The sequence below is a fragment of the Lithobates pipiens genome, unplaced genomic scaffold (genome assembly GCF_037356315.1).
Source record: "Lithobates pipiens isolate NorthernLeopardFrog02 unplaced genomic scaffold, aLitPip1_a1.2 Scaffold_28, whole genome shotgun sequence".
NCBI classification, from domain to species: domain Eukaryota; kingdom Metazoa; phylum Chordata; class Amphibia; order Anura; family Ranidae; genus Lithobates; species Lithobates pipiens.
In genome coordinates this window covers 166,125,800-166,150,629 of record NW_027507789.1, presented here as the reverse complement: position 1 = coordinate 166,150,629, position 24,830 = coordinate 166,125,800, and the positions used below count along the sequence as shown (strand labels likewise).

General features: G+C 39.5%; 1 protein-coding gene across 3 annotated transcripts; it reads left to right on the top strand.

Moving 5' to 3' along the window:
- The first annotated feature begins 181 nt into the window (after positions 1 to 181).
- Positions 182 to 24,718, top strand: GJD3 (gap junction protein delta 3). 3 transcript variants are annotated; one of them, XM_077459844.1, is made up of 3 exons: positions 196 to 298; positions 5,063 to 5,136; positions 18,608 to 24,718. In XM_077459844.1, the coding sequence occupies exon 3, from the start codon at positions 18,634 to 18,636 to the stop codon at positions 19,546 to 19,548; it is 915 nt and encodes a 304-aa protein (XP_077315970.1). In that variant the 5' UTR covers positions 196 to 298; positions 5,063 to 5,136; positions 18,608 to 18,633; the 3' UTR covers positions 19,549 to 24,718. The 3 variants fall into 3 exon arrangements, with proteins under 3 accessions (XP_077315972.1, XP_077315970.1, XP_077315971.1); XM_077459845.1 differs by having other exon boundaries at positions 5,063 to 5,227; XM_077459846.1 differs by lacking the exon at positions 5,063 to 5,136 and having other exon boundaries at positions 182 to 298.
- Positions 24,719 to 24,830: the final 112 nt, after the last annotated feature.

Sequence of the window (24,830 nt, the reverse complement as noted above, 5' to 3'; positions counted from 1 at the left end):
AGTGGATGAGTCCTTAAAACCAGTAGCAAACTCTATGAACGTGCGTCTTTTTTTCAATCTGTCGCTGGAAACCAGAAACAATAATGTAGGATCCGTCGAGCATGGAACAATGCATTCTGTTCATACAGCAGGTCATTGTCCCTTTAAAAGGAGGCGGAGCCAGACAGTGGCTAAATAACTTCTCATCCTGATACTGTCCAGGGAAAATGAAGTGAAACGGTTGTCAGCGCTCCAGGCTATAAACTCCTGTAGTGGAAGCACCCCATGGACTTGTGGATATTTTATCCCTAATATGCAGGTAAGTCATCTATGTATACAGATGGGGGTTGTAGAATTAAAGGACATGTCCTGGGGGTGCTATTTGCTGAATGAATGTTATACTGAAGTTATTATTGAAACGATTGCTACAGAAACAATTGAGTACTGTCCATGATACTTTTTTTATTTGCACCAACATACAATTTTTCAGGACAAGCTTTCTTGTATTCCCCTTCCGTCAATGTCTGATTGACAGCACTCCGTGGTTTCTGTTGCAAGTGCACCAATGCGGCTCCGATCACCTAAAGCAAGGATTGATTCATTTCGCTTTTCTACATTCCCTATGGGAGTTGGGGCTCAATACCTGTGTATTAGGAGGACACGATCAGTATGCATGTTCATATTTATGTAAGAGGCTAGAAGTACTTGTCCTGAAGTTTGTTTATATGTGGAGAAAAGAGGTACGTATTCTCATCTGTGTAGTAAGCATAGTTGTCCTGATGTCTGTGTATTAGAAATAGTTGTCCTGATGTCTGTGTATTAGGAGGGGTGAGAGAAGTCTTGACGCCTGTACATTAGAAGGAGAGAGGTGTCCTCAGATCTGTGTATTAGGAGGAGGTGAGATGTATCCCTATATTTGTTTATCATTTTAATGTCTTTAGATCAATGCTATTTAATAAATATTTTACATTGTAACTCACCTCCACTATTCAAGTGCTTCATCTAAAGTCCCAACTTCCTTTTAGTCTATAGATGTTTGTTTATCAGGGGGAACTGAGGGGTGTCCTAATGTTTGTGTATTAGGAAGACGCGAGAGGTGTTATAATGTTTGTGTATTAGGAAGGGGTCATACATGCCCTGTCTTTATATTAGGACTTGAAAGGTGTGTCAATGTCTGTGTGTTAGGAAGAGGTGAGGCGTTTCCTATAGTCTGGGTCTTATAAAGAGGTGAGATGTAGCCTGATGTCTTTATATTAAGAGTTGATGAGAGGTGTCCTACTGTCTATATAGTAATAGGAGGCGACAGGTGTCCTGATGTCCATGTAGTAATACATGGAGAGAAGAGTCCTGATGTCCATGTAGTAATAGGTGGTGAGAAAAGTCCTGATGTCCATGTAGTAATAGGTCACTAGAAGTGTCCTGATGTCCATGTAGCAATAGGTCATTAGAAGTCTCCTGATGTCCATGTAGTAATAGGTCATTAGAGGTGTCCTGATGTCCATGTAGTAATAGGTGGTGAGAAAAGTCCTGATGTCCATGTAGTAATAGGTCACTAGAAGTGTCCTGATGTCCATGTAGCAATAGGCCATTAGAAGTGTCCTGATGTCCATGTAGTAATAGGTCATTAGAAGTGTCCTGATGTCCATGTAGTAATAGGTGGTGATAAAAGTCCTGATGTCCATGTAGTAATAGGTCACTAGAAGTGTCCTGATGTCCATGTAGCAATAGGTCATTAGAAGTCTCCTGATGTCCATGTAGTAATAGGTCATTAGAGGTGTCCTGATGTCCATGTAGTAATAGGTGGTGAGAAAAGTCCTGATGTCCATGTAGTAATAGGTCACTAGAAGTGTCCTGATGTCCATGTAGCAATAGGTCATTAGAAGTGTCCTAATGTCCATGTAATAATAGGTCACTAGAAGTGTCCTGATGTCCATGTAGTAATAGGTCATTAGAGGTGTCCTGATGTCTATGTAGTAAACGGCCATTAGAGATGTCCATGTAGTAATAGGTGTTGAGAAACATCCAGATGTCCATATAGTAATAGGAGGTGCGAAGTGTCCTGATGTCCGATGTAGTAATAGGAGGTAAGAGGTTTACTAATGTCCATGTAGTATTAGAAGGTGAGAAGTGTCCTGATGTCTATGTAGTATTAGGAGGTGAGAAGTGTCCTGATGTCCATTTAGTATTAGGAGGTGAGAAGTGTCCTGATGTCTATGTTGTAATAGGTTGTTAGAGGTGTCCTGATGTCCATGTATTAATAGGAGGTGAGAAGTGTCCTGATGTCCATGTAGTATTAGGAGGTGAGAAGTGTTCTGATGTCCATATAGTAATAGGTCGTTAGAAGTGTCCTGATGTCCATGTAGTAATAGGTATTGAGAGGTGTCCTGCTGTCCATGTAGTAATGGGTCATTGGAGGTGTCCTGATGTCTATGTAGTAATGGGTCATTGGAGGTGTCCTGATGTCTATGTAGTAATGGGTCATTGGAGGTGTCCTGATGTCTATGTAGTAATGGGTCATTGGAGGTGTCCTGATGTCTATGTAGTAATGGGTCATTGGAGGTGTCCTGATGTCTATGTAGTAATGGGTCATTGGAGGTGTCCTGATGTCTATGTAGTAATGGGTCATTGGAGGTGTCCTGATGTCTATGTAGTAATGGGTCATTGGAGGTGTCCTGATGTCTATGTAGTAATGGGTCATTGGAGGTGTCCTGATGTCTATGTAGTAATGGGTCATTGGAGGTGTCCTGATGTCTATGTAGTAATGGGTCATTGGAGGTGTCCTGATGTCTATGTAGTAATAGGCCATTAGAGGTGTCTTGATGTAAATGTAAAAATAGAGGCAGGGCCTCAAAATAGATTACTAATAAGTAAAGACTATGGTACAGTTGCCACCTCATCCATTTAAACTCCTGAACATCTTTGAATTACACAGGTTCTGAGGCTAATTAAATGCAAATAAGGCACAAAATGAGTTTAATTACCACCGTAATCAGCCACAGAACCTGTGTATTTAATATGTGTTTGGGTTTAAAGGGATGAGGTGGCAACCATAGACTATTTGTACCATCATCCTAAAGACAATCATAGGGATAAATGCAGGGAGACTACCCCCCCTAAAAGTCTCCAAAGCAGAGAACAAGGGAAAATGGACTATCTTGGTAGCCTGGATAGATTCCACATTGAGTAATAAAATATACATTTTATTGATACAAAAATTGAATTTAAAACAAGGTATCCAGACGCAGTCTACAACAGGGGTTTACAAAAATAATAGAAAGGACCATATAGTATGACAATACATGTTATACTGGTGCTGTATATACTGCACGGTGGAACATAATTAGTCCACAGTGCACTAACATCCTCTACATGTTTCGTGGGAATTTACCGCTTCTTCAGGAAGTACTATATAAAATATGAAGGTAATATTATAAAATATAAATAGTAAGAGGCAAGAAGGTACAAGGAAATATAATCCAAGACAAGAGAGGAGTGAAATAGGGGAATAGGGTACTACTGTCGTAAGGGCCAAAAACAGGGCACAGGTGTCACCAACACTCCCCTACGGTTATGGGGACAACATGGTGGTTGCTAAGGCTGAGTAGCCACTGAGGAAAAAAATTATATATTTGTAAAGGACCTTGTCCATGTTTATGGATAAAAAGGGGGGCTAACAATTTGGGTACAGAAAAGGAAGGGGGGAGAAGGAGTGGTGGAAAAGCAAAGGAGAAAGAGGGCAAGAAAAACCCCAGTTGGAGGGGGAAAGGGGGAGGGAGAAGGGGGAAGACAGGAGGATGGGGACGGTTATGAGAGGTGTCCTGATGTCCATGTAATAAAAGGTTGTTAGAGGTGTCCTGATGTCTGTGTTGTAATAGGGGGTGAGAGGTGTCCTGATGTCCATGTAGTAATAGGCAGTGAGAAATGTCCTGATGTCCATATAGTCATAGGAGGTGAGAGTTGTCCTGATGTCCATGTAGTAAAAGGCAGGGAGAAATGTCCTGATGTCCATATAGTCATAGGAGGTGAGAGGTGTCCTGATGTCCATGTAGTAATAGGAGGTGAGAGGTGTCCTGATGTCCATGTAGTAATAGGCAGTGAGAAATGTCCTGATGTCCATATAGTCATAGGAGGTGAGAGTTGTCCTGATGTCCATGTAGTAAAAGGCAGGGAGAAATGTCCTGATGTCCATATAGTCATAGGAGGTGAGAGGTGTCCTGATGTCCATGTAGTAATAGGCAGTGAGAGGTGTCCTGATGTCCATGTAGTAATAGGCAGTGAGAGGTGTCCTGATGTCCATGTAGTAATAGGCAGTGAGAGGTGTCCTGATGTCCATGTAGTAATAGGCAGTGAGAGGTGTCCTGATGTCCATGTAGTAATAGGCAGTGAGAGGTGTCCTGATGTCCATGTAGTAATAGGCAGTGAGAAATGTCCTGATGTCCATATAGTCATAGGAGGTGAGAGTTGTCCTGATGTCCATGTAGTAATAGGCAGTGAGAAATGTCCTGATGTCCATATAGTCATAGGAGGTGAGAGGTGTCCTGGTGTCCATGTAGTAATAGGCAGTGAGAAATGTCCTGATGTCCATATAGTCATAGGAGGTGAGAGGTGTCCTGATGTCCATATAGTCATAGGAGGTGAGAGGTGTCCTGATGTCCCTGTAGCAATAGGCAGTGAGAGGTGTCTTTATGTCCCTGGAGTAATAGGTAGATGTACATGACCAATGTGCTGTATTTTGTGTTTTATACATAAGAAGGTTTATTTATTAGGGTAAATGATGAAGGAGCAGTGTGAAATAGTGCTATGGGTTACCTGCGTTGGAACATCATCACTGCTCTATGCACTGCCTTACTCAATAAACCCGGCATTAACAGACAGAGATGGATGTTCAGTGCTTTCATGTAATAATGCATGCGGTACGCCCAGCCCCATCAACTGGGCTTCATAAGGGAAATGTATTTTTTTTTTCTATGCATAAGAATAATGTGACAGGTGCATGCTGGCACTACATCCTCTAAGTATTATTTGACAACACTGTGCCATTTAACCCTTTAACCTCTGGTGTAAAACTGCTTTCTCTCTGCAGTTGACTTGCCAGCATCCCCACCCTGTGAAGGGGGGACAAAGCTGTCCCTGATGTCTCAGCAAGGCAGTTGAGAGGTATGCGCTAAATGTAGACATTCTTATCTTATACCAGTCTGGGAGAAAGAGAGAGAGTGAAAGTGCGAGAGCAGGACAACATTAACCCGTGGTAAGCCACATATACACCGCCTGCTGCAATCATAGGCAGGGAGGGGTTAATCCTTATGCAGACAGTCATACAGGGGCTAAGAAAACAAATTGTAGGGGCCTGGTAGGCACAGCACCTAAAACTTTCGACCGATGCCGAATATTTAAAAGCCTCTACATTTTGTTTTCTTAAGATTGCCTATTTTACTGGTTCTAGCAACTTGAATGTATTAACTACCTTTACAAAAACAATTGTCTATGATCATTATTTTTTAATTGCCCTAACATTTCACGTTTCAGACCAAGCTTTCGTGGCCTTCCTCTCTTCTCGGTTCAAGCCATACATTTGTTTTTTGTCTAAGGGATTGTCCTAGTTAACATTTTGCTAAAACTTTGTGCATCAGTACTGCTTGGACTGAGAAGAAGGGAGCACCTTGAAAGCGTTACATGTTCAGGACAGGCTTTTGGAGTGTTCCCTTCTCCTTGGTCCAAGCAGTACTGATACACAAAATTTTAGCAAAACGTTACCTATGACAATAAAAAAATAAATGACTGCTTGGACCAAGAAGAAATGAACACTTCAAAAGCCTGTTCAGAAAAATTTAATGTTAGTGCAAATAAAAATAATTTTTACAGTCAGTTGTTTTTGTTGCAAGTGAACTAATATGGTTGCAATCACCTCAACTATCGCTACACAAATTGACTTACTATTTATAATTACATACAATATATTAATATATACAATGTACATACTAAATCAAGGTAAAATTAACTTCACCTAAACTGTGTATCACGTTGTTAGAACATTGCCACCCAGTCTGCTTCTCTACACCAGACTTTGTCAACCAGGGTTCTGTGGAACCCTAGGGTACTTTCAGAGGTTGCTAGGGATTCCTTAAGCAATTGATAGTACATTGGCACCCAGTCTGTTTCTCTACACCAGCCTTTGACAACCAGGGTTCTGTGGAACCCTAGGGTACCTCCAGAGGTTTATAGGGGGTTATTGAACAATTTTTAGCACATTGGCACCCAGTCTGTTCCTCTACACCAGCCTTTGTCAACCAGGGTTCTGTGGAACCCTAGGGTACTTTCAGAGGTTGCTAGGGATTCCTTAAGCAATTGATAGTACATTGGCACCCATTCTGTTCCTCTACAGCAGCCGTTCTTAACCAGGGTTCTGTGGAACTTTAGAATCCCTTCAGAGGTTGCTAGTGGTTCCAATTAATAACTTCTGCCACCAATGATTGTTTTAGCTACCTGTAAGGTAAGGGGGTGGTTCTACCACATGACCACAAATGTAAGTGGCATCCTACCCAGTGGCAATCACCTTAATGTACTATGATTTATAGTTAGTATTAGAAGGGGTTCTCTAAGTCCGAAAATGTATTTCATTAGGTTCCTTCAGTTTAGGAAGGTTGAGAAAGGCTGATTTGCAAAGACATATCATACACCAGTGTTTTTCAACTCTAGTCCTCAAGGCGCCCCAACGGGTCATGTTTTCTGGCTTTCCATTGTTTTGCACAGGCGATTTGATCAGTTTCACTGCCTTAGTTCTTACCACAGCTGTTTCATCTGATCCTGAAAACATGACCTGTTGGGGAGCCTTGAGGACTGGAGTTGAGAAACACTGTCATACACACATGTAAGGTTTATATAGCTCAGTCAACCTGGGCGCATGCAAGAGCGGGTTTAAATATGTGACATATGTTTAGGAAATTTCACTTTATGTAGGATAAAGTAAGGCCACTCTGACTATTTTCAACCATGAGTATAGTCATGAAAAAAAAAAATGTATTTTATTTAATTTTTTATGCCACTGTGCTAAATTTGTGTTAATCATTAAACAGATACTTTTTGTTACACTGCAAAAAGAAAAAAACAGGAAGGAAAAGATTAGAGGATAATGGACTATTGTCTAGTCTTTTCCTGCTTGTACCAAGAAATTGTTATACATGCTAATTTAAATCAGATAGACTGAGCTGAAGTAGCCAGTTAGTAGTGTTCTTTAATATATTCTTAAATTCTGAATGTTTTAATCAATTCAGAGATTATCCTAATTTGTTCTGGTATGCCAGTATTTGACATTTAGTTACTTTACTGTGTTATGTTTTGGGATAACTACACTTTAGGAGGCTTTACAAAAATAAGACTACTAGCTTCGGAATAAATAGTATAAATTCCGAAGAGACTGTAAAGATCTCAAGGTGCAAAAGCTAGTGAAATTTAGGGCCAAATCCCGACATCATTTAATAAATGCCTTGTGCAAAAACATCAGCCCACCGACACTTTTTAGGCTATAGTAACACTTCTAAAATATAAATATATATATATATATATATATATATATATATATATATATATATATATATATATATATATATATATATATATATATAAAAGGCTGGCCAAACATTATACCGATTTCTTATACAATGTTCCTTTGGATTTACCAAAACCATATAATACGAGGTCAAACATAAACTATTTCTATTTGTATGCAATCAAATGCACTACATAGTTGAAGGTAAATCTAAAGGAAATTGAATAAAAACATTTGTATAATGTATGACCAGCCTACAATTCAGCAAATGGTTATGTATTTTATCATACTCAAAAGTTAATAGTCCTCCAGAAGTAGTACAATGAGGTTTGAAACCCAACTTTTTGTCAAGCCTTGTGCTTCAAAGCTTGACAAAGGGCTATTGTGGCTAAAACATCACCTCACCATGTTACTTCTGGAGAACCTCTACATTTCTTAGCCCTTGTACACACGGTCGGAGATTCCGACGGAATGGGTCCTATTGGACCGTTTTGTTGGATATTCCGACTGTGTGTGGTCTCCACCGGACTGTTTGATCTGAGAATGCGTGGCACTTTGTCCGTCGGAGTAGGATACACATGAATGGAGTATGTCCGATCGGAGCATGTCCGATACTCCGATCATGTGTATCCTACTCCGACGGACAAAGTGCCACGCATTCTCAGATCAAATTCCTAGACCAAAGCTGTTGGCTACTAGCCTGAACGTAGTCCCGTTGTAACGAAATAACGTCATCACGTTATGTACAATCGGATTTTCCGACAACTTTGTCCGACCGTGTGTATGCAACAGTTTCGGACAAAATCCGTCGGATTTGGTTGTTAGAATGTCCGACCGTGTGTACAAGGGCTTACTATCATGCTATGACTATAAGAAGACAAAGAGCTATTTTCTGAACTTTATATTACATAAACCTTCTGTGCAGGACACCTTGCTGAAGAAAGGACCAAAAGCCACCTTATACCACAAATGGTTTTTACTCTTAATCAATAATCCAGGCATAAATTTGAATATAATGGACTGGTGTGTAATACCATATCATTAATACGATTATTGTCATCCTATTACAGCTCAGAATTTATTGTCCTGCTGAAAATAGAAATAATAGACCACTGGGTCTTCTCTAAACAGATAGTAAGCTTTTAACCATTTTATTATGAGATGGTAAAGAACTTTGAGGTTGAGTTGTTACAGTGCCTTGAAAAGATATGCATACCCCTTGAAATTTTACACATTTGTCATGTTACAACCAAAAACTGAAATGTATTTTATTGGGATTTTATGATATGGACCAACACAAAGTGGCACATTGTGAAGTGGATAGAAAATGATAAATTGTTTTCAAATTCTTTTACAAATAAATATGTGAAAAGTGTGGCGTGCATTTGTACTAATCCCCCTTTACTCTGATACCCCTAACCACAATCTAGTGGAAACAATTTCCTTCAGAAGTCACCTAATTTAGTAAATATAGTCCACCTGTGTGTAATTTAATCTCAGTATAAATACAGGTTTTCTGTTTAGGTTTGTTAGAGAATCTTAGTGAACAAACAGCATCATGAAAGCCAAGGAGCACACCAGACAGGTCAGGGATAAAGTTGTAGAGAAGTTTAAAGCAGGGTTAGGTTATAAAAAAAATTCCCAAGCTTTGAACATCTCACAGAGCACTGTTCAATCCATCATCTGAAAATGGAAAGAGTATGTCACAACTGCAAACCTTCCCAAGACATGACCGTCCACCTAAACTGACAGGCCGGGCAAGGAGAGCATTAATCAGAGAAGCAAACAAGAGGTTCACAGCTCAGGTGGGAGAATCTGTCCACAGGACAACTATTAGTCGTGCCCTCCACAAATCTGGCCTTTTTTTAGATTTTTTTAGATCAGGGGTGTCAAGCTGCGGCCCTCCAGTTGTTGCAGAACTACAAGTCCCATAACGCATTACAAGGTTGACAATTACAAATATGACTCTCAAAAGCAGAGGCATGATGGGACTTGTAGTTTACCAACAGCTAGAGGGCCACAGTTTGACACCCCTGGTTTAGATCAAAGCATATCCATGTGGTAAAATGGCCCAGTCAAAGTCCAGACCTAAATCCAATTGAGGATCTGTGGCAAGACTTGAAAATTGCTGTTCACAGACACAGAGTTTGTGATATTTTTCAAAGAATAATGGGCAAAAATGTCACTCTCTAGATGTGTAAAGCTGGTAGAGAAATACCCCAAAAGACTTGCAGTTGTAATTGCAGTGAAAGGAGGTTCTACAAAGTATTGACTCAGGGGGGCTGAATACAAACACACGCCACACTTTTCAGATATTTATTTGTAAATAATTTTGAAAAACATTTATCATTTTCCTTCCACTTCACAATTATGTACCACTTTGCGTTGGTCTATCACATAAAATCCCAATAAAATACATTTATGTTTTTGGTTGTAACATGACAAAAATGTGGAAAATTTCAAAGGGTATGAATACTTTTTCAAGGCACTGTATGTACCTCTGATATTGTGTCTAATAGTAAATGTACACTCATTACATCAGAATTGAATCTTAAAATTAGATAATTCCCAAGTCTTTTTTTTAACTCCTTTATAAGGGAGCATTGTGGTTGGTAAAGCATATTATTTTATATTTGTCCCCAATCATCATGGGTATCTCTAATATATCTGGGTGTTGTGCATTTTGGCCTTATCTACTTTGTGCATAAAACTAAGGGTTCAACTGATCTTCATGGATGTAGAAGAGGCCTATAACAACATCAACCAAAGCTTTTCTCCATCGTAGCGACCAACAAAAAAATCTAGACTTCTTATTTCTAAATAACTGTTATTTCTAGGATAACATATTTGGACCGAGAGCCTCATATTATTAACCACTTGCTCTCTGAAAGGTTTACCCCCCTTAATGACCAGGCCAATTTTTATTATACAGCACTGCGTTACTTTAACTGACAATTGTGCAGCTGTGTGGTGCTGTACCTAAATAAAATGTATGTCCTTTTTTTTCCCCACAAATAGAGCTTTCTTTTGGTGGTATTTGATCACCTCTGCAGTTTTCATTTTTTGTACAATAAACAAAAAAAGAACAATTTAAAAAATATATATTATTTACTTTCTGCTATAAAACATATCCAATAAAAAATTAAAAAAATCTAATTTCTTCATAAATTTAGGCCAATATGTATTCTGCAAAAAAAAAAAAAAAATCCCAGTACATGTATGTTGATTGGTTTGCGCAAAAGTTATAGCGCCTACAAACTATGGGATAGATTTATGGAATTTTTATTTTATTTTTTTTCCTAGTAATGACGGCGATCAGGGACTTATAGCAGGACTGCGACATTGCGGTGGCCAAGTCGGACACTTTTTGGGGACTAGTGACACCAATACAGTGATCAGTGCTAACAATATGCACTTTCACCGTACTAATAATGCTGGGGTTAACATCAAGGGCAATCAAAGGGTTAAATGTGTTCCTAGGGAGTGCTTGCTAACTGTGGGGGATGTGCTTGTACTGTGGGAAGGCCGAGATCTGTGTTCCTGCTTAGCAGAAACACAGGATCACTACCTCCCCTTCTCACAGGATGGCGATATGCCATTTGATCGCTCCTGGGAATGATCAGAGGGTCCAGGCAGACAGCATGTCCGCCGGACCCACTGATTAGCTGACTGGGAGCAGGTTGCCGGCAGCGCGCGTGCGTGCCCCAGAAGTGCAGGATCACGTACAGGTATGTAATCTTGCTCAGAGGAGCCGCTTTGCTGATATATATATATATATATATATATATATATATATATATATATATATATATATATATATATATATATATATATATATATATATATAAATTTATTATTTATTTATTATATATATATATATATATATATATATATATAAAATATATATATATATATATATATATATATATATATATATATATATATATATATATATATATATATATATATATATATATATATATATATATATATCATATACAGTATATCGTTGGCAAGCCGTTAAACCTCCAGTCGAAGGTTGTCTAAGGCCTCCACTACATCCATGAAGCAGTTGAGCCTTTAGTTTTCATGAGCAAAATAAATGAGGAGGATAGCTTTACCTATGTTATTTTCATTTTTTTTTTTTAGGCAAGGCCAGTTTTCATAGATTAATAGAGGAAAAATATACTAAATACTGGTAGTGTCATAGCTTTCCAGCCTCATCGTGCCTTATGTACATTCCTATTGGCCATTGAGGCATCCCTTTATATTAATCATTGTGTGGGAGTATGAACAACTGACAAAGCTTCAACACTACCAGGAGAAGCCTTTACCCAACAGACTTTATTAAAATGTAACTAGACCACATAGACAGCAGTACGTACCTTAGCATACTGTGCTCTAATAATTAGGTATAGGCAAATTCTTATCTACCATACTTAGCGGCAGGTCACTATTTTCCTTATTTATTATTGCAGGTAATGATATAGAGCTGTCAATTTACGCAGCACTTTGCACATATATATTCACATCAGTCCCTGCCCAAGGAGCTTACAATCTAAGGTTATATAGCGCTGTCAATTTACATAGCGTTTTGCACATGCGGTGGATATAAAAAGTCTACACACCCCTGTTAAAATGTCAGGTTCCTGTGAGGCCGCGTACACACGCGGGGACTGTTCGCCCAACTTTGTCCGTCAAACAGTTTCAGCTCAAAATTAGCATGGACGGACTTGCCCACACACGACGAACGAACAGTCCGCTGAAACCGTGCGCGATGACGTGAACGGCACGTACGACGGGACTAGAAAACGACGTCCTATACACTGCAATGCAAACTTCGGCATGTAAATCCTTTCTGAGCATGCGCGGAACTTAGTTTGACGAACAAGCCTACACACGAGGGGACTGTTCGCTGAAACAAAGTTTCAGCGGACAGTTTTTCGGAATTTCCGAAAAACTTTGTTCAGCAGACTGTCCGCTGAAACTGTCCGCTGAAAGCCCACACACGAGCGGACTGTCCGCCGAAACACTGTTCAGCGGACAAAGTTGAGCGAACAGTCCCCGCGTGTGTACGCGGCCTGATGTAAAAAAAAGAGACAAAGATAAATCATTTCAGAACTTTTTTCCACCTTTAACGCGACCTATAAACTGTACAACTCAGTTGTACAACAAACTGAAATCTTTTGGGTGGAGGGAAGTAAAAATAAAAAAGCAAAAATAATCTGGTTGCATAAGTGTGCACACCCGTCACTAATACTTTGTTAAAGCATGTTTTAATTTTGTAACAGCACTCAGTCTTTTTGGGTATTAGTCTAATAGCATGGCACTTGACTTGGCAATATTTGCCCACTCTTCTTTGCAAAAACACTCCAAATCTGTCCGATTGTGAGGGCATCTCCTGCGCACAGTCCTCTTCAGATCACCCCACAGATTTTCAATCAGATTTAGGTCTGGACTCTGGCTGGGCAATTCCAAAACCTTAATCTTCTTCTGGCCATTCTTTTGTTGATTTGGATGTATGCTTTGGGTTGTTGTCATGCTAGCAGAAGCCTGAAGGTTTTGTGCCAATATTGACTGGTATTTGGAACCGTTCATAATTCCCTCTACGTTGACTAAGGCCCCTGTTCCAGCTTAGCAAAAACAGCCCCAAAGCATGATGCTGCCACCACCATCCTTCACAGTGGGTATGGTGTTCTTTTGGTGATGTGCATTGTTGTTTTCGCGTCAAACATATCTTTTAGAATTCTGCCCAAAAAGTTCACCTTGTTTTCATCAGACCATAACACATTTTCCCACATGCTTTTGGGAGACTTCAGATGTGTTTTTGCAAAGTTTAGACGGGCTTGGATGTTTTTATTCGTAAGAAAAGGCTTCCGTCTTGCCACCCTACCACATAGCTCAAACTTATGAAGAATACGGGAGATTGTTGTCACATGTACCACACAGCCAGTACTTGCTAGATATTCCTGCAGCTCCTTTAATGTTGCCGTAGACCTCTTGGCAGCCTCCCTGACCAGTTTTCTTCTTGTCTTTTCATCAATTTTGGAGGGACATCCAGTTCCTGGTAATGTCACTGTTGTGCCATATTTTCTCCACTTGATGATGACTGTCTTCACTGTGTTCCATGGTATATCTAATGCCTTGGAAATTCTTTTGTACCCTTCTTCTAACTGATACCTTTTAACAATGAGATCCCTCTGGTGCTTTGGAAGCTCTTTGCGGACCATGGCTTTTGCTGTAGGACACGACTAAGAAAATGTCAGGAAAGACCTACTAGAACAGCTGAACTTTATTTGGGGTTAATCAGAGGCACTTTAAATGATGACAGGTATGTACTGACTCCTATTTAACATGAGTTTGAATGTGATTGCTTAATTCTGAACAAAGCTACATCCCCAGTAGGGATGGGCTCGGGCGTGTTCACACACTCCACGTGCAGAGCCCGCCAGGAAGTCGGCGCAGCGCTGCGCTAATCACAGGCAGTGATACATTTCCCGATCTCCGCAGCCGCACATCTGGAAAATGTCTCACTGCCTGTGATTAGCGCATCGCCGTGCCGACTTCCTGGCGGGCTCTGCACGTGGAGTGTGTGCGAACACGCCCGAGTCCATCCTTAATCCCCAGTTATAAGAGGATGTCCACTCTTATGCAACCACATTATTTTGGTTTTTGATTTTTACTTCCCTCCACCTAAAAGATTTCAGTTTGTTTTAAAGTTGAGCTGTATAGTTTATAGGTCACATTAAAGGTGGAAAAAAAATTCTGAAATGATTTATCTTTGTCTCATTTTTTTACATCACAAAAACTTGACAATTTAACAGGGGTGTGTAGACTTTTTATTTTCACTGCATATATTGTACATTCACATCAGTTCCTGCCCCCAAGGAGTAATTTAGGTACGTTTGCAACTCAATGGCCTACTGTATAGTTAGAAAATGCTGTACAATATACATTAGAAGCAAACACAGACATTAGTATTCTACAACTGTATATTAAGAACGATCTTGCTGGTCCATAGTGAAATACTTCACAATTATCACAAGAGATATGAAAATCTATCTCCATCCAACTTAAAGGCAAAGTATTACATGTCGATTAACACCACAGAAACATTTTATATTGAATTAAGAGATTAGAAAATAAAATTTAAAAAAGGTTAAATATATTTCAGGGCATACTCCTATGTAGCAGTTTGTTAATAATAAAAAATAACTATATTTTAGGGGATAATAATAATTATAATATTAGTAATAATGAATATAACAATATTCAGCAATTAAAAAAATAATACACAGCCATGATGTCCATATTTATCCACTTTAAAAATGTTGAAAGCGGTCAAACATTTTTAATAAAATCACTAAATTCATATGCCTGTACATTCTAAAATGTAAAAGGTACAAAATCCTAGTGAAAAAGAAAATTTAAATACAAACTTAAATATTGTACAAGTCTACATTTGGATAAACCAAGCAAGCCGTTATTACAGAACGTATAAACTAGTTCGTTTAGAGTGTGATATATTTTGTTTTATGTGTTCGCCACTGTGAAAATGGTTTATCTCTTTAATAAATAAAATAATAATAATAAAAAATAATAATAATAACAAAATCAATTATCTAACATTGTTAGTGAAGTAAAAGGTGTGTATTATTATAAAAGATTAAAAACTTTGCAAACATATAATGTTTGAAGCACTGTATCAATAATTAAAATAGATACAAGTATGGAATAAAAAACTAAAAATCTATCAGTGCAAATATGTACAAGAAATAGTGACAAAAATCACCTCTTCAATAATAAATATCAATGAGTGATATTAAAAATGCCACACAAATGACAAAACAAAAATACCCCCCCCCCTCCCCCACCTGGCTGCTGCATACTCAGAAAATGCATTCACTTCACATAAATAATAATATTAATAACAGAATAGTGTAGCGCTACCTAAATACCAAAGTAACTAAAAATAGATCCTCATAGGAATATATAATTAACTTGCAGAACAGCAAGATAATAAGTGTACGGTCAAATATATGTGTACCTTATTAAAGAATAATAAACACTACAAAATGATCACAGTAAAAGTAACACCAGAAAAAATCTAAATAATCAATAGATCAAAGATTATGTGAAAAAATTACAAAAAACAGTCCTCCAAAATCTTCTTTTTTTTTTTTCACCCAACAAAATACCAATAGTGCGAAGATTTCAAAAGTGCAAGTGCTCTCCTCCACCTCAATATCTTAGCCGCTCACCTCAAAATATGACCCCTGTTTCACCAGCAGGTCAGAAATAGCAGGTTCCCTCTCTGGAATACAAACGGGTCAGCTGAACATGGAGCTCCTATATTACCCGTACTGCCACAGGCTAATAGTATGGATGTCAGCATAGGGATTAAAAAGGAAAATCTAGTGCTCTCTGTATAACAAGCAGTTAATTTCATCATAAAAACATACACATTACGCACAAACGCAGCACTTAGGCAGGAAGCATAAGAAACAGCAAGATGCTCGCGTGATTACGTCACCACTGCGACTCCTCCCCCTATACGCGTTACGTCAAATGGGCATCAAATAGGCTAACACTCCCCACTCCATCACTCACCGCTCCGGCTCAGCACGCACCATCCGGCAGCATGACACGCCCATCCAGGCTGACACCGGAAACAGGAAGCGACGAAATGGCACCTTCTCACATGGGGACATCCGGTTGGGGAAACACAATTATTGCCGAATCGGGCGAACATTATACAAATACAATTGCACAAATATCCATTATTAATAATAGCGCTGGTGACTCCATCATACAAGCATCTTGACTTCAAAAATTTATAAAATTACACACATACATATTCATCAACAAAGATAAAAATAAAAATCAAGTTAAAATTAAATTAAATTAAAATGAAAACGAAGCCATTAAGCTATGTTTATACAAAACATAATAATAACTACCTCAACTTAAGAATTACTAATAAAACAGTTGAGGTCGAAGTCCACATTCAAACCCCTTGGCCAAAGAACCTTACTTTCATAAATCCAGAAGGATTCCCCTCTGCTGAGTTGTCTGATGTAATGACCCCCCCCTCCAGTGTTTCCCACCCGTTCAATATCCCAAAATTGCAGTGAGCTTGGGTCCTTATTATGCACTAATTTAAAGTGTTTAGGGACACTGTGGGGGTTATTTATTAAAGGAAAATCCACTTTGCACTGCAAGTGCACTTGGAAGTAAAGTAGTTGTAGATGCGAGGGGGGCATGCAAGGAAAATAAAAAACAGCATTTTAGCTTGCACATGATTGGATGATACAATCAGCAGAGCTTCCACTCATTTCAGATCTACCCCTTAGATTTAGAGCGATTGCACTTCCAAGTGCACTTGAAGTGCAAAGTGGATTTGCCTTTCGTAAATAACCCCCCGTGAGTGGTTATACCTTTTTTAATATTGGCAATACGCTCTCCTCTAATCTGCAAGGTTCTAGATGTACGGCCAATATACTGTAACCAGCATCCACATTGTAACATGCAAATAACACCCGCTAATGCACAGTTTACAAATTCACGGATTTTATATCTTTTGCTTGTGCTGGTAGAAAAAAACTCTTTCCTCTTCTTAATATTCTTCTTTGCATGACAACAAGCCTTACACCTGCCACATGCAAAAAAACCTGTAAAAATACCAGTCCCTGTGTTCACCGGATCGTTCTGAGGGAGTGTATACCGGCTGACATCCATACTATTAGCCTGTGGCAGTACGGGTAATATAGGAGCTCCATGTTCAGCTGACCCGTTTGTATCCCAGAGATGAGTAGGGTTGCAGGTCCTCGGGCCTGCCCTGAAAGTTTTGGGAAGGGGTGGACATGGCCTTCTGGCTTAGTTCACCCTCTCCCATGGGGTCTCCCTTCGGGGGAGCCCTACCTAGTACTTGGGTGGGTCTGTTTCAGTAGACCTTCCAGAGAAAGGACTCTTTCTGGTTTCAGCCAGATGGACTAAGTTTTAAGTACCCTTGTCCCTGTCAGGAGCCTAATGCCCTGGGGGATTCAGGGCAAGGTGTTCTGATTTCAGAAGGCTTGTGTACCCGTTGCACTTTTTTGTGTTTCATCTTTATGTGCGTGCAGATTTTTTTTGGCACCGGGGGAAGTTTTTGAGTGTGTTTCACACGCCATGGGCTTTCAAAAAGTTTGTATCCCAGAGGGGGAACCTGCATTTCTGACCTGCTGGTGAAACAGGGGTCAGATTTTGAGGTGAGCGGCTAGGATATTGAGGTGGAGGAGAGCACTTGCACTTTTGAAATTTTTGCACTGTTTCGTCGGGTGAAACCCACTTTCATTCCGAAGATTTTGGAGGACTGTTTCCTGACTTTTTTTGCATAATTTTTGATCTATTGATTATTTTGATTTTTTCTGGTGTTACTTTCACTGTGATCATTTTGTAGCGTTTATTATCCTTTAATAAGGTACACATATATTTGACCGTGCACTTATTATCTTACTGTTCTGCAAGTTAATTATATATTCCTATGAGGATCTATTTTTAGTTACTTTGGTATTTAGGTAGCGCTACACTATTCTGTTATTGAGATACAAATATGGGGGGGGGGGGGGGGGGTGATCGTTTGAAGTGTTTAGGGTGTGTAGTTTTCAATGCAAAGAACGGGGTTTTTTTATTAATATTTACAGATTTAAATTAGTATATTATTACTACTTATTAGTTTCAATGAAATTGGTCTTTGATTTTTTATAGTATGTCTTTACTATATTTGAAAACAGAAAAAAAGTACCGGTACTTAGAAAATGTGCTCATATTTGGCTTCTAGAATTCCTAGCATTATCCAATTTTTAGGCAGCCCTCCAGTCAGTTATCACAGGAGAATTAGCATAGTACAGTATGTGTATGTGATAGAAAGACTAAAAAAAAAAAAAAAAAAAAAAAAAGCGGTTGTATATATTCTTTTATTTATCTGGTTCTTATGACTTCCTGAATCTGGAATGGGTTGACAGATCCCATACCTGCATTATAAATCATGAAAAATAGCTTAAAGTACATGTTCTCATAATGTTATAATTGTTTCTCATGCAGGGCAAGAGTCCTGGACAAGAGGAGACATGGGGGAATGGGGCTTTTTGAGCTCGCTATTAGATGCTGTCCAGGAGCACTCTCCCATGGTGGGACGGTTCTGGCTGGTGGTGATGCTCATATTTCGCATACTCATCCTGGCCACCGTGGGTAGTGACATGTTTGAAGATGAACAGGAGGAATTTGTATGTAACACTATGCAACCAGGCTGTCGTCAAGTTTGCTATGACCAGGCCTTCCCTATATCCCACTACCGCTTTTGGGTCTTCCATATTGTGCTACTCTCTGCCCCAGCAGTGCTGTTTGTAATTTATTCCATGCACCAGAATGCCAAGATGGGAAGAGATGCAGATGAAGAGGAAGCAGCACAACCTGGGCAGCCAAGCAGCATCAGAACCAAGTTAAGGGCTGACCAGCGTGGACGTCACATACGCACATTCTACATTGTCAATGTGGTGATGAGGATAATGGCGGAGGTGGGTTTTCTAGTGGGACAATGGTTACTCTATGGGTTCAAAGTAGCTCCAGACTACATCTGTGAACGCAAACCCTGCCCACACAAAGTGGACTGCTTTGTGTCCAGGCCAACAGAAAAGACCATTTTTCTGCAATTTTACTTTGTAGTTGGGATCATCTCTGCCATTCTCAGCCTGTCTGAATTGCTACACATTTTGGTAAAGGGAAAGTGCCGGTCTAGGGAAGGACTAGGGTCTAGTCCACCTCCAGCCTACGAAAGGGATAATTGGTCCAACAGAGAACATGAAAGGACCAATAACTTTCTTCTCCGAAGACAAAGTACTGATGATCGAAGAGCTAGTGGGGCCGGTGGTCATCGGCTTTCTATTGCATATCCTCCCGGCACAGCGTATAAACTGAAAGTAGGCCCTAGCTCGGCCATCAGCAGCAAATCTTCCAGACTGATCAAAGGTGACTTAACCGTATAAAGGGATGCTGGACTGAACTATGTAGAATGGGATTTGCATTGACTGACGTGCTTGTTTTACAAAGACAGATGCCAAATGACAGAAGGGCGTCAATTCTCTGCAATCAGTGGTCTTAGAACTCCACTTTAAAAAAAAAAAAAAAGTGCTGCAAAATGTGGTCTAACCACTTCAGCCTTCAAAGAAAGGGCTGTCTCAAATGAATGCTATGCATAAGAGCACCTTCTACAGACAATAAAAATGTCATGTGAAGTGGAGAGAGCCACCACATGTCTTTCCCTCAAAAGGTTGTTCTGGTTATTAGAGTATTTATTTCCGTATATGTCAGTTGCCACAACCACCCTACAGCATCTTCTGGTTGTACAAACAGTCATGTTATGTTTCAAACAGTGAACAATATCATGGGATGCTATTTTTATGTACAAACTTAACTAAATTCAAGGTCCAAGATCAGATCATGCAAAGTAGGGATGTCATAGAAGCCATAATTGTCACACAGATATTGGAAGAAAATTGAGTGGCTTGCTAAATTTTGCACACTTAGCTAGGCTAGACCTGTCAACAAAACGAAAGGTTATTGAACATTGCTAGAACAGAATGCATGCAGAGTCTGTTTTATAATAAAGAAAGCTCCAGTTATTAAACTAAACTGTATCTGAGCACCACAAACTAAAAAAGCTATTTAATGATCTAATTTGTAGCATTCAAAGCAAACTCATCCATCCACCCATGTCTCCATGGGTTATTTTGGTGAGAAATCACTTTGAAAAATATCCCCCTGGCATTTTAGCTACGGTCATCTTGAATATGGGCAGATGATTCATGTAGCATTTCCTTCCTGGAAACCATCTGTCCTCAGCTCAGGTCTTAGCTGACCATGCTAACAAAAACTGCTCCATTCAAGAAGAGTAGTCTGCTGGAGTCCTCAGCAGAAACCAACTCCTCCCGAAGTGTCCATCTCCTGGTCCCCTCCCCTGCTGTGCTCAGTATTTCCTCCCGTCAACCACCATGTCACTACAGTGCCTTGCAGTGGTGTCAAGGTCAGCAGAAGGAACCATCAAAACCAAGTGGTGTTTACTAGCTTCTTTGTGGCCTCAACAATCCTAAAAAAAGTTACCACTCCAAAAGCCCACACTTGGATATCTGCTTCCTATCTCAGGTGTGGGCACAGCTCCCCTGCCCATCTCTGCTCACAGTCCACCAAACGATATGGAGAGAATACTGGCCATAACGTTTCTTTTAAAATTTCCAGTGAATTTCACCCAACACGGACTTAGGCACAGAGATTCTACAATAAGGCCTTGTTGAGTGAAACATGTGAGTAAGGATCCCAGGCAGGTGATTGTAAGCCCCTGTACACACAGTCGGAGATTTCCACAACCAAATCCGTCGGATTTTGTCCGTCGGATCTTGTCCAAAACTGTTGCATACACACGGTCGGACAAAGTTGGCGAAAAAAATTTTTTCTTTCAGAACGTGATGACGTAATTTCGTTACGATGGGACTACATTCAGGCTAGTAGCCAATAGCTTTGATGTAGGAATTTGATCTGAGCATGCGTGGCACTTGGTCCGATCAAAATTCTCTACACATGATCAGAGTATGTCCGATCGGCCCAGTTGGTCGGGAAATATTTCCAACATGTTGGAAAATTGGGTCCTACGGATATTCCGACTGAATCAGTCTGATGCATACCACACACAGTCGGATTATCCGACGACACGGTCCGATAGGACACATTCCGACGGATTCTCCGACCGTGTGTACAAGGGCTTAGACATTTTTCCACACGGAATATCAATGTTTTAAACTGAACCTGGTATGTGGACTTTGCCCCATATTTGGTATTCTTTGGAGTCATTTTAATATACCCAACAGGGTCACTTTAAAGTTAAACTTCTGGGAAACCACTAAATACGTGCTTGAAATGTTTATATTTACAGTTTACTTGCCAAAGGCTTCACAGAACATTGTGTAAGGAACATTGGGCACCTTTTCTCGCATCTCAGCTTGGTTGGCACAGACCCCCCATGATATTTGAATGATGAAAATGGTCCAGATCTAATAAAGTGTTGTGATTTATAGTGGGCAGGAAAAAAGGGCAGGCAAGGCTTTGTATATCATAAGACTGTATACTTTTGAAGAATTCCACTGCTGAGCCTGAGTATCACCAGCTCCAAGCTCAGATGCCAAGTCTGTCTCCCTTAAATGGAAAATAAATGTAAAGAGCCAGCCTGCGTCTAAAAGAGCTATATAAATGTTAAAGCCTCCAGTCATAAGCAAAAACTGTTGTGACGTCTGAATCTGACATTAGGCATTGCTAGTAAAGTGTTTGTAGAGGGAACTGAAGTACATATATCCTTCTGTTATAAATCGAGATCATACAGTTTGCAGCTTGCTGGACTGCTGTTGGTTTTACTGTCAGCAAAGCATGGCAAAGGGGTGACTAGGCAGTTTATTCCAAAAACTCAGATGGCCGAAGCGATTGTCAGGTAAAGGGGAGTTTTCAGAAATAAAAAGCACCATCACAAGGGTTCAGCATCTTTATATTATCTTTACAAGTCATGGCTGGAACTTGTTGCCCGTTTACAAACTAAAGTCATCCTAATTAGTGTTCATACATGACCCAGAGACAATAAAATAGCTGAAGGTGCCATGCTCAATGGCCAAGCATCGTAATTTCGATTTTTTAATGTGAGATACTGAATGGAACCCTGTCATTGTGCCAGTGATAATCCTTATAACCAAGAGTAACCTGGAGTCCATTGCTTATTTAACAACATTCCAATACTGCTTGGTGGTTTTTGCACGTTTTTTTATTAGGACAGCCTATTCATTTGCACCTTTTGGAGCATATGGCCAGGGCGCCACTGATAAGGCAGTACAACTGGTCCTGTTGTACTGGACCCAGGCCCCATCAGCTAAACAGGGGGACCCCAGGAAGCTTTATTGTTCATTTCTGCCTACTTGAATAAATGGAGTATACTAGACTACACCCCCACTCCTATGTATTAACCAGGGCTTAAATTACATTTCCCTGATGCCCATCAGGTCAACAGAGGGGCCAAGGAGGTGGGAGCAAAAGAGGGACTTTTTTCATTTTTGGGGTGTAGGTGTATAAAGTCAGTGCCGTTGTTCCATTAAGCCATTAGAAATCATGGGGCCCCATACAGCACTTCCTGACAGCTCTCCCTCAAACCTATCGGTGTTCTTCACATGCATTGTAAACTACACATAGACTGGACACAATATAATATGTGCTGCATGAAAGCATTCCTGTATCATTTGGCTCCATCTAGTGGCCAAATGTGGTATAGTTTTCTCATTGAGGAATTTCAGAAAACTATACCATATTTCGGCCACTAGATGGAGCTGACTATGCAAGCATTAATCTATTAGAAAAAATATGGTGACATTTTGCTCAACTTTCCATAAATGTTTCTGACATTTATGCAATGAATGTTTTATAAAATAGACCACAGCGTTATTTACAGTATTCCTTTTAACGAAATAGCCCAAAGCAAATTTTATTTCCCCAACAAAAAATATTTAAAGATACATTACATGTTCATGAAATAACGTAATGTTCATGAAATAATACTTGCATTATGGATTTGCACACCTTAATGAAATAATTAAAGCCACCGTACACCAGAAATGTAAATATTAGATTTCAACTGTAACCTTTTACAGCAAACTCAACAAAATGGCGGGGCCTGTAAATATAAATGATCCGAAAGTTTTAAAGAGAGCACTATTTCAAAGAAAACATTTTGTTTTGTCTGAAGGTATTCATCTTTCTGAACGTGTAAAATGTATGTGATTACATGTCAGAAGACATTTTATGATGGTGGTGCATTGAATAGCAGTCAACAGGGTAGAAATTCAGTGATTGCAGACATCATTATACAGTTATTGACTTATTCATAAAAAAATGATAATGGTTTTAGGGTATTTTATTTTACATTTTTATTTATTTATATTCATTTTTAAGACATTTGTTTTATACATTTGTTAAAACAGGGTCCATCCATGATACTGAAGCTTATGGGCTTTCTAAAGGGGATGCACAGGAGAAGCTGTTTGCCTTTAGCCTCTCTCTTTCTAATCAACTCCAGATGACCCCTCTGCAGAGAGGGGACTGAAGGGGACGAATCCTTCCTCAGTCGTTCAGTAGAGTTTGTAAATTAAGGTTTAAGTTGGCTCTACCTGGATTGAAATTCAGCCAGTCCCTGCTTTCGATCCATGTATGGGCAGGCTGGTTGTACACAAGTCCATCTATTGATAGCACTGGATGATCGGTGCTGCCGGCAAAAGCCATTAACACTGATCATTGTATTCTAGCAGCAGAGAAGACTCCCCACTATCAGAATACAATAGCACAGCAGTATAGATTCACCCATCTACCTCAAATGTGTGGATGGTTAAATCAGATCCTTTTTTTTTTTCATTCAACCCACTGGGAAGATGTTGAAGAATGGGGGCCAGCTTGATTTTTACTGTAAAACTTTTTTCAGCAGTCATTATCTCTGGATTTATCAATCATTTGATATCCTTAACCACCTGAAACAGAAATATCATGTGGGCTCATTTACTAAAGGCAAATAGGCTGTTCAATTTGCAAGGGAAGTTGCACTTTGCAAGGGAATCTTCCCAAGAGATTAGTGAATGTGGTAAAATTTCTATTTGCAAAGGATACCCAATCACATGCAAGCAAAAAAAAAAAAAACTGCTTTATTCCTTGCACATAATTGGGTGATGGAAACCAACAGAGCTTCCCCTCATTCACTGAGCTCTGGGGAAATTCTCTTGCAAAGTGCAACTGCCCTTGCAAAGTGAACAGTCTGTTTACCTTTAGTAAATCAACCCTATAACTCTATTACTATATAATTGCTTACATAGGACTATTTCCCCATGAAAATGATTTTGCACTAAGTTACAGATTTGATTCTGTAGAGTAGCTTTTTTGTAAAATTGCACCTGACTGTATATATGTAAATGATGTTTGAAGCACAAATGTAACTGGATAGTTTGTAGAACAGGCCACAAACAGCAAGAATTTGGTCAAGCAGTAGTTTATTAGTTCTTTTCTTTCAATTGTTACTTAGCATACTAGGGATGCTTAAAATGTCTTGTTTTGTATGTGAATAATACATTTCTCATTGGAAAATGATGCAGTGTGAAGTGTCGTTCTTTATCTGGGTTATGTTTGTCAAAGTGATCTCTAGTGAAAAAATGGCTTATAACCACGGCATAAAATAACACAGAGGGATTTGTCTGATCTG

What these genes read in the sequence shown, in the direction of transcription:
- GJD3 (XM_077459846.1), top strand. Translation starts at nt 18,634, where the DNA reads ATGGGGGAATGGGGCTTTTTGAGCTCGCTATTAGATGCTGTCCAGGAG.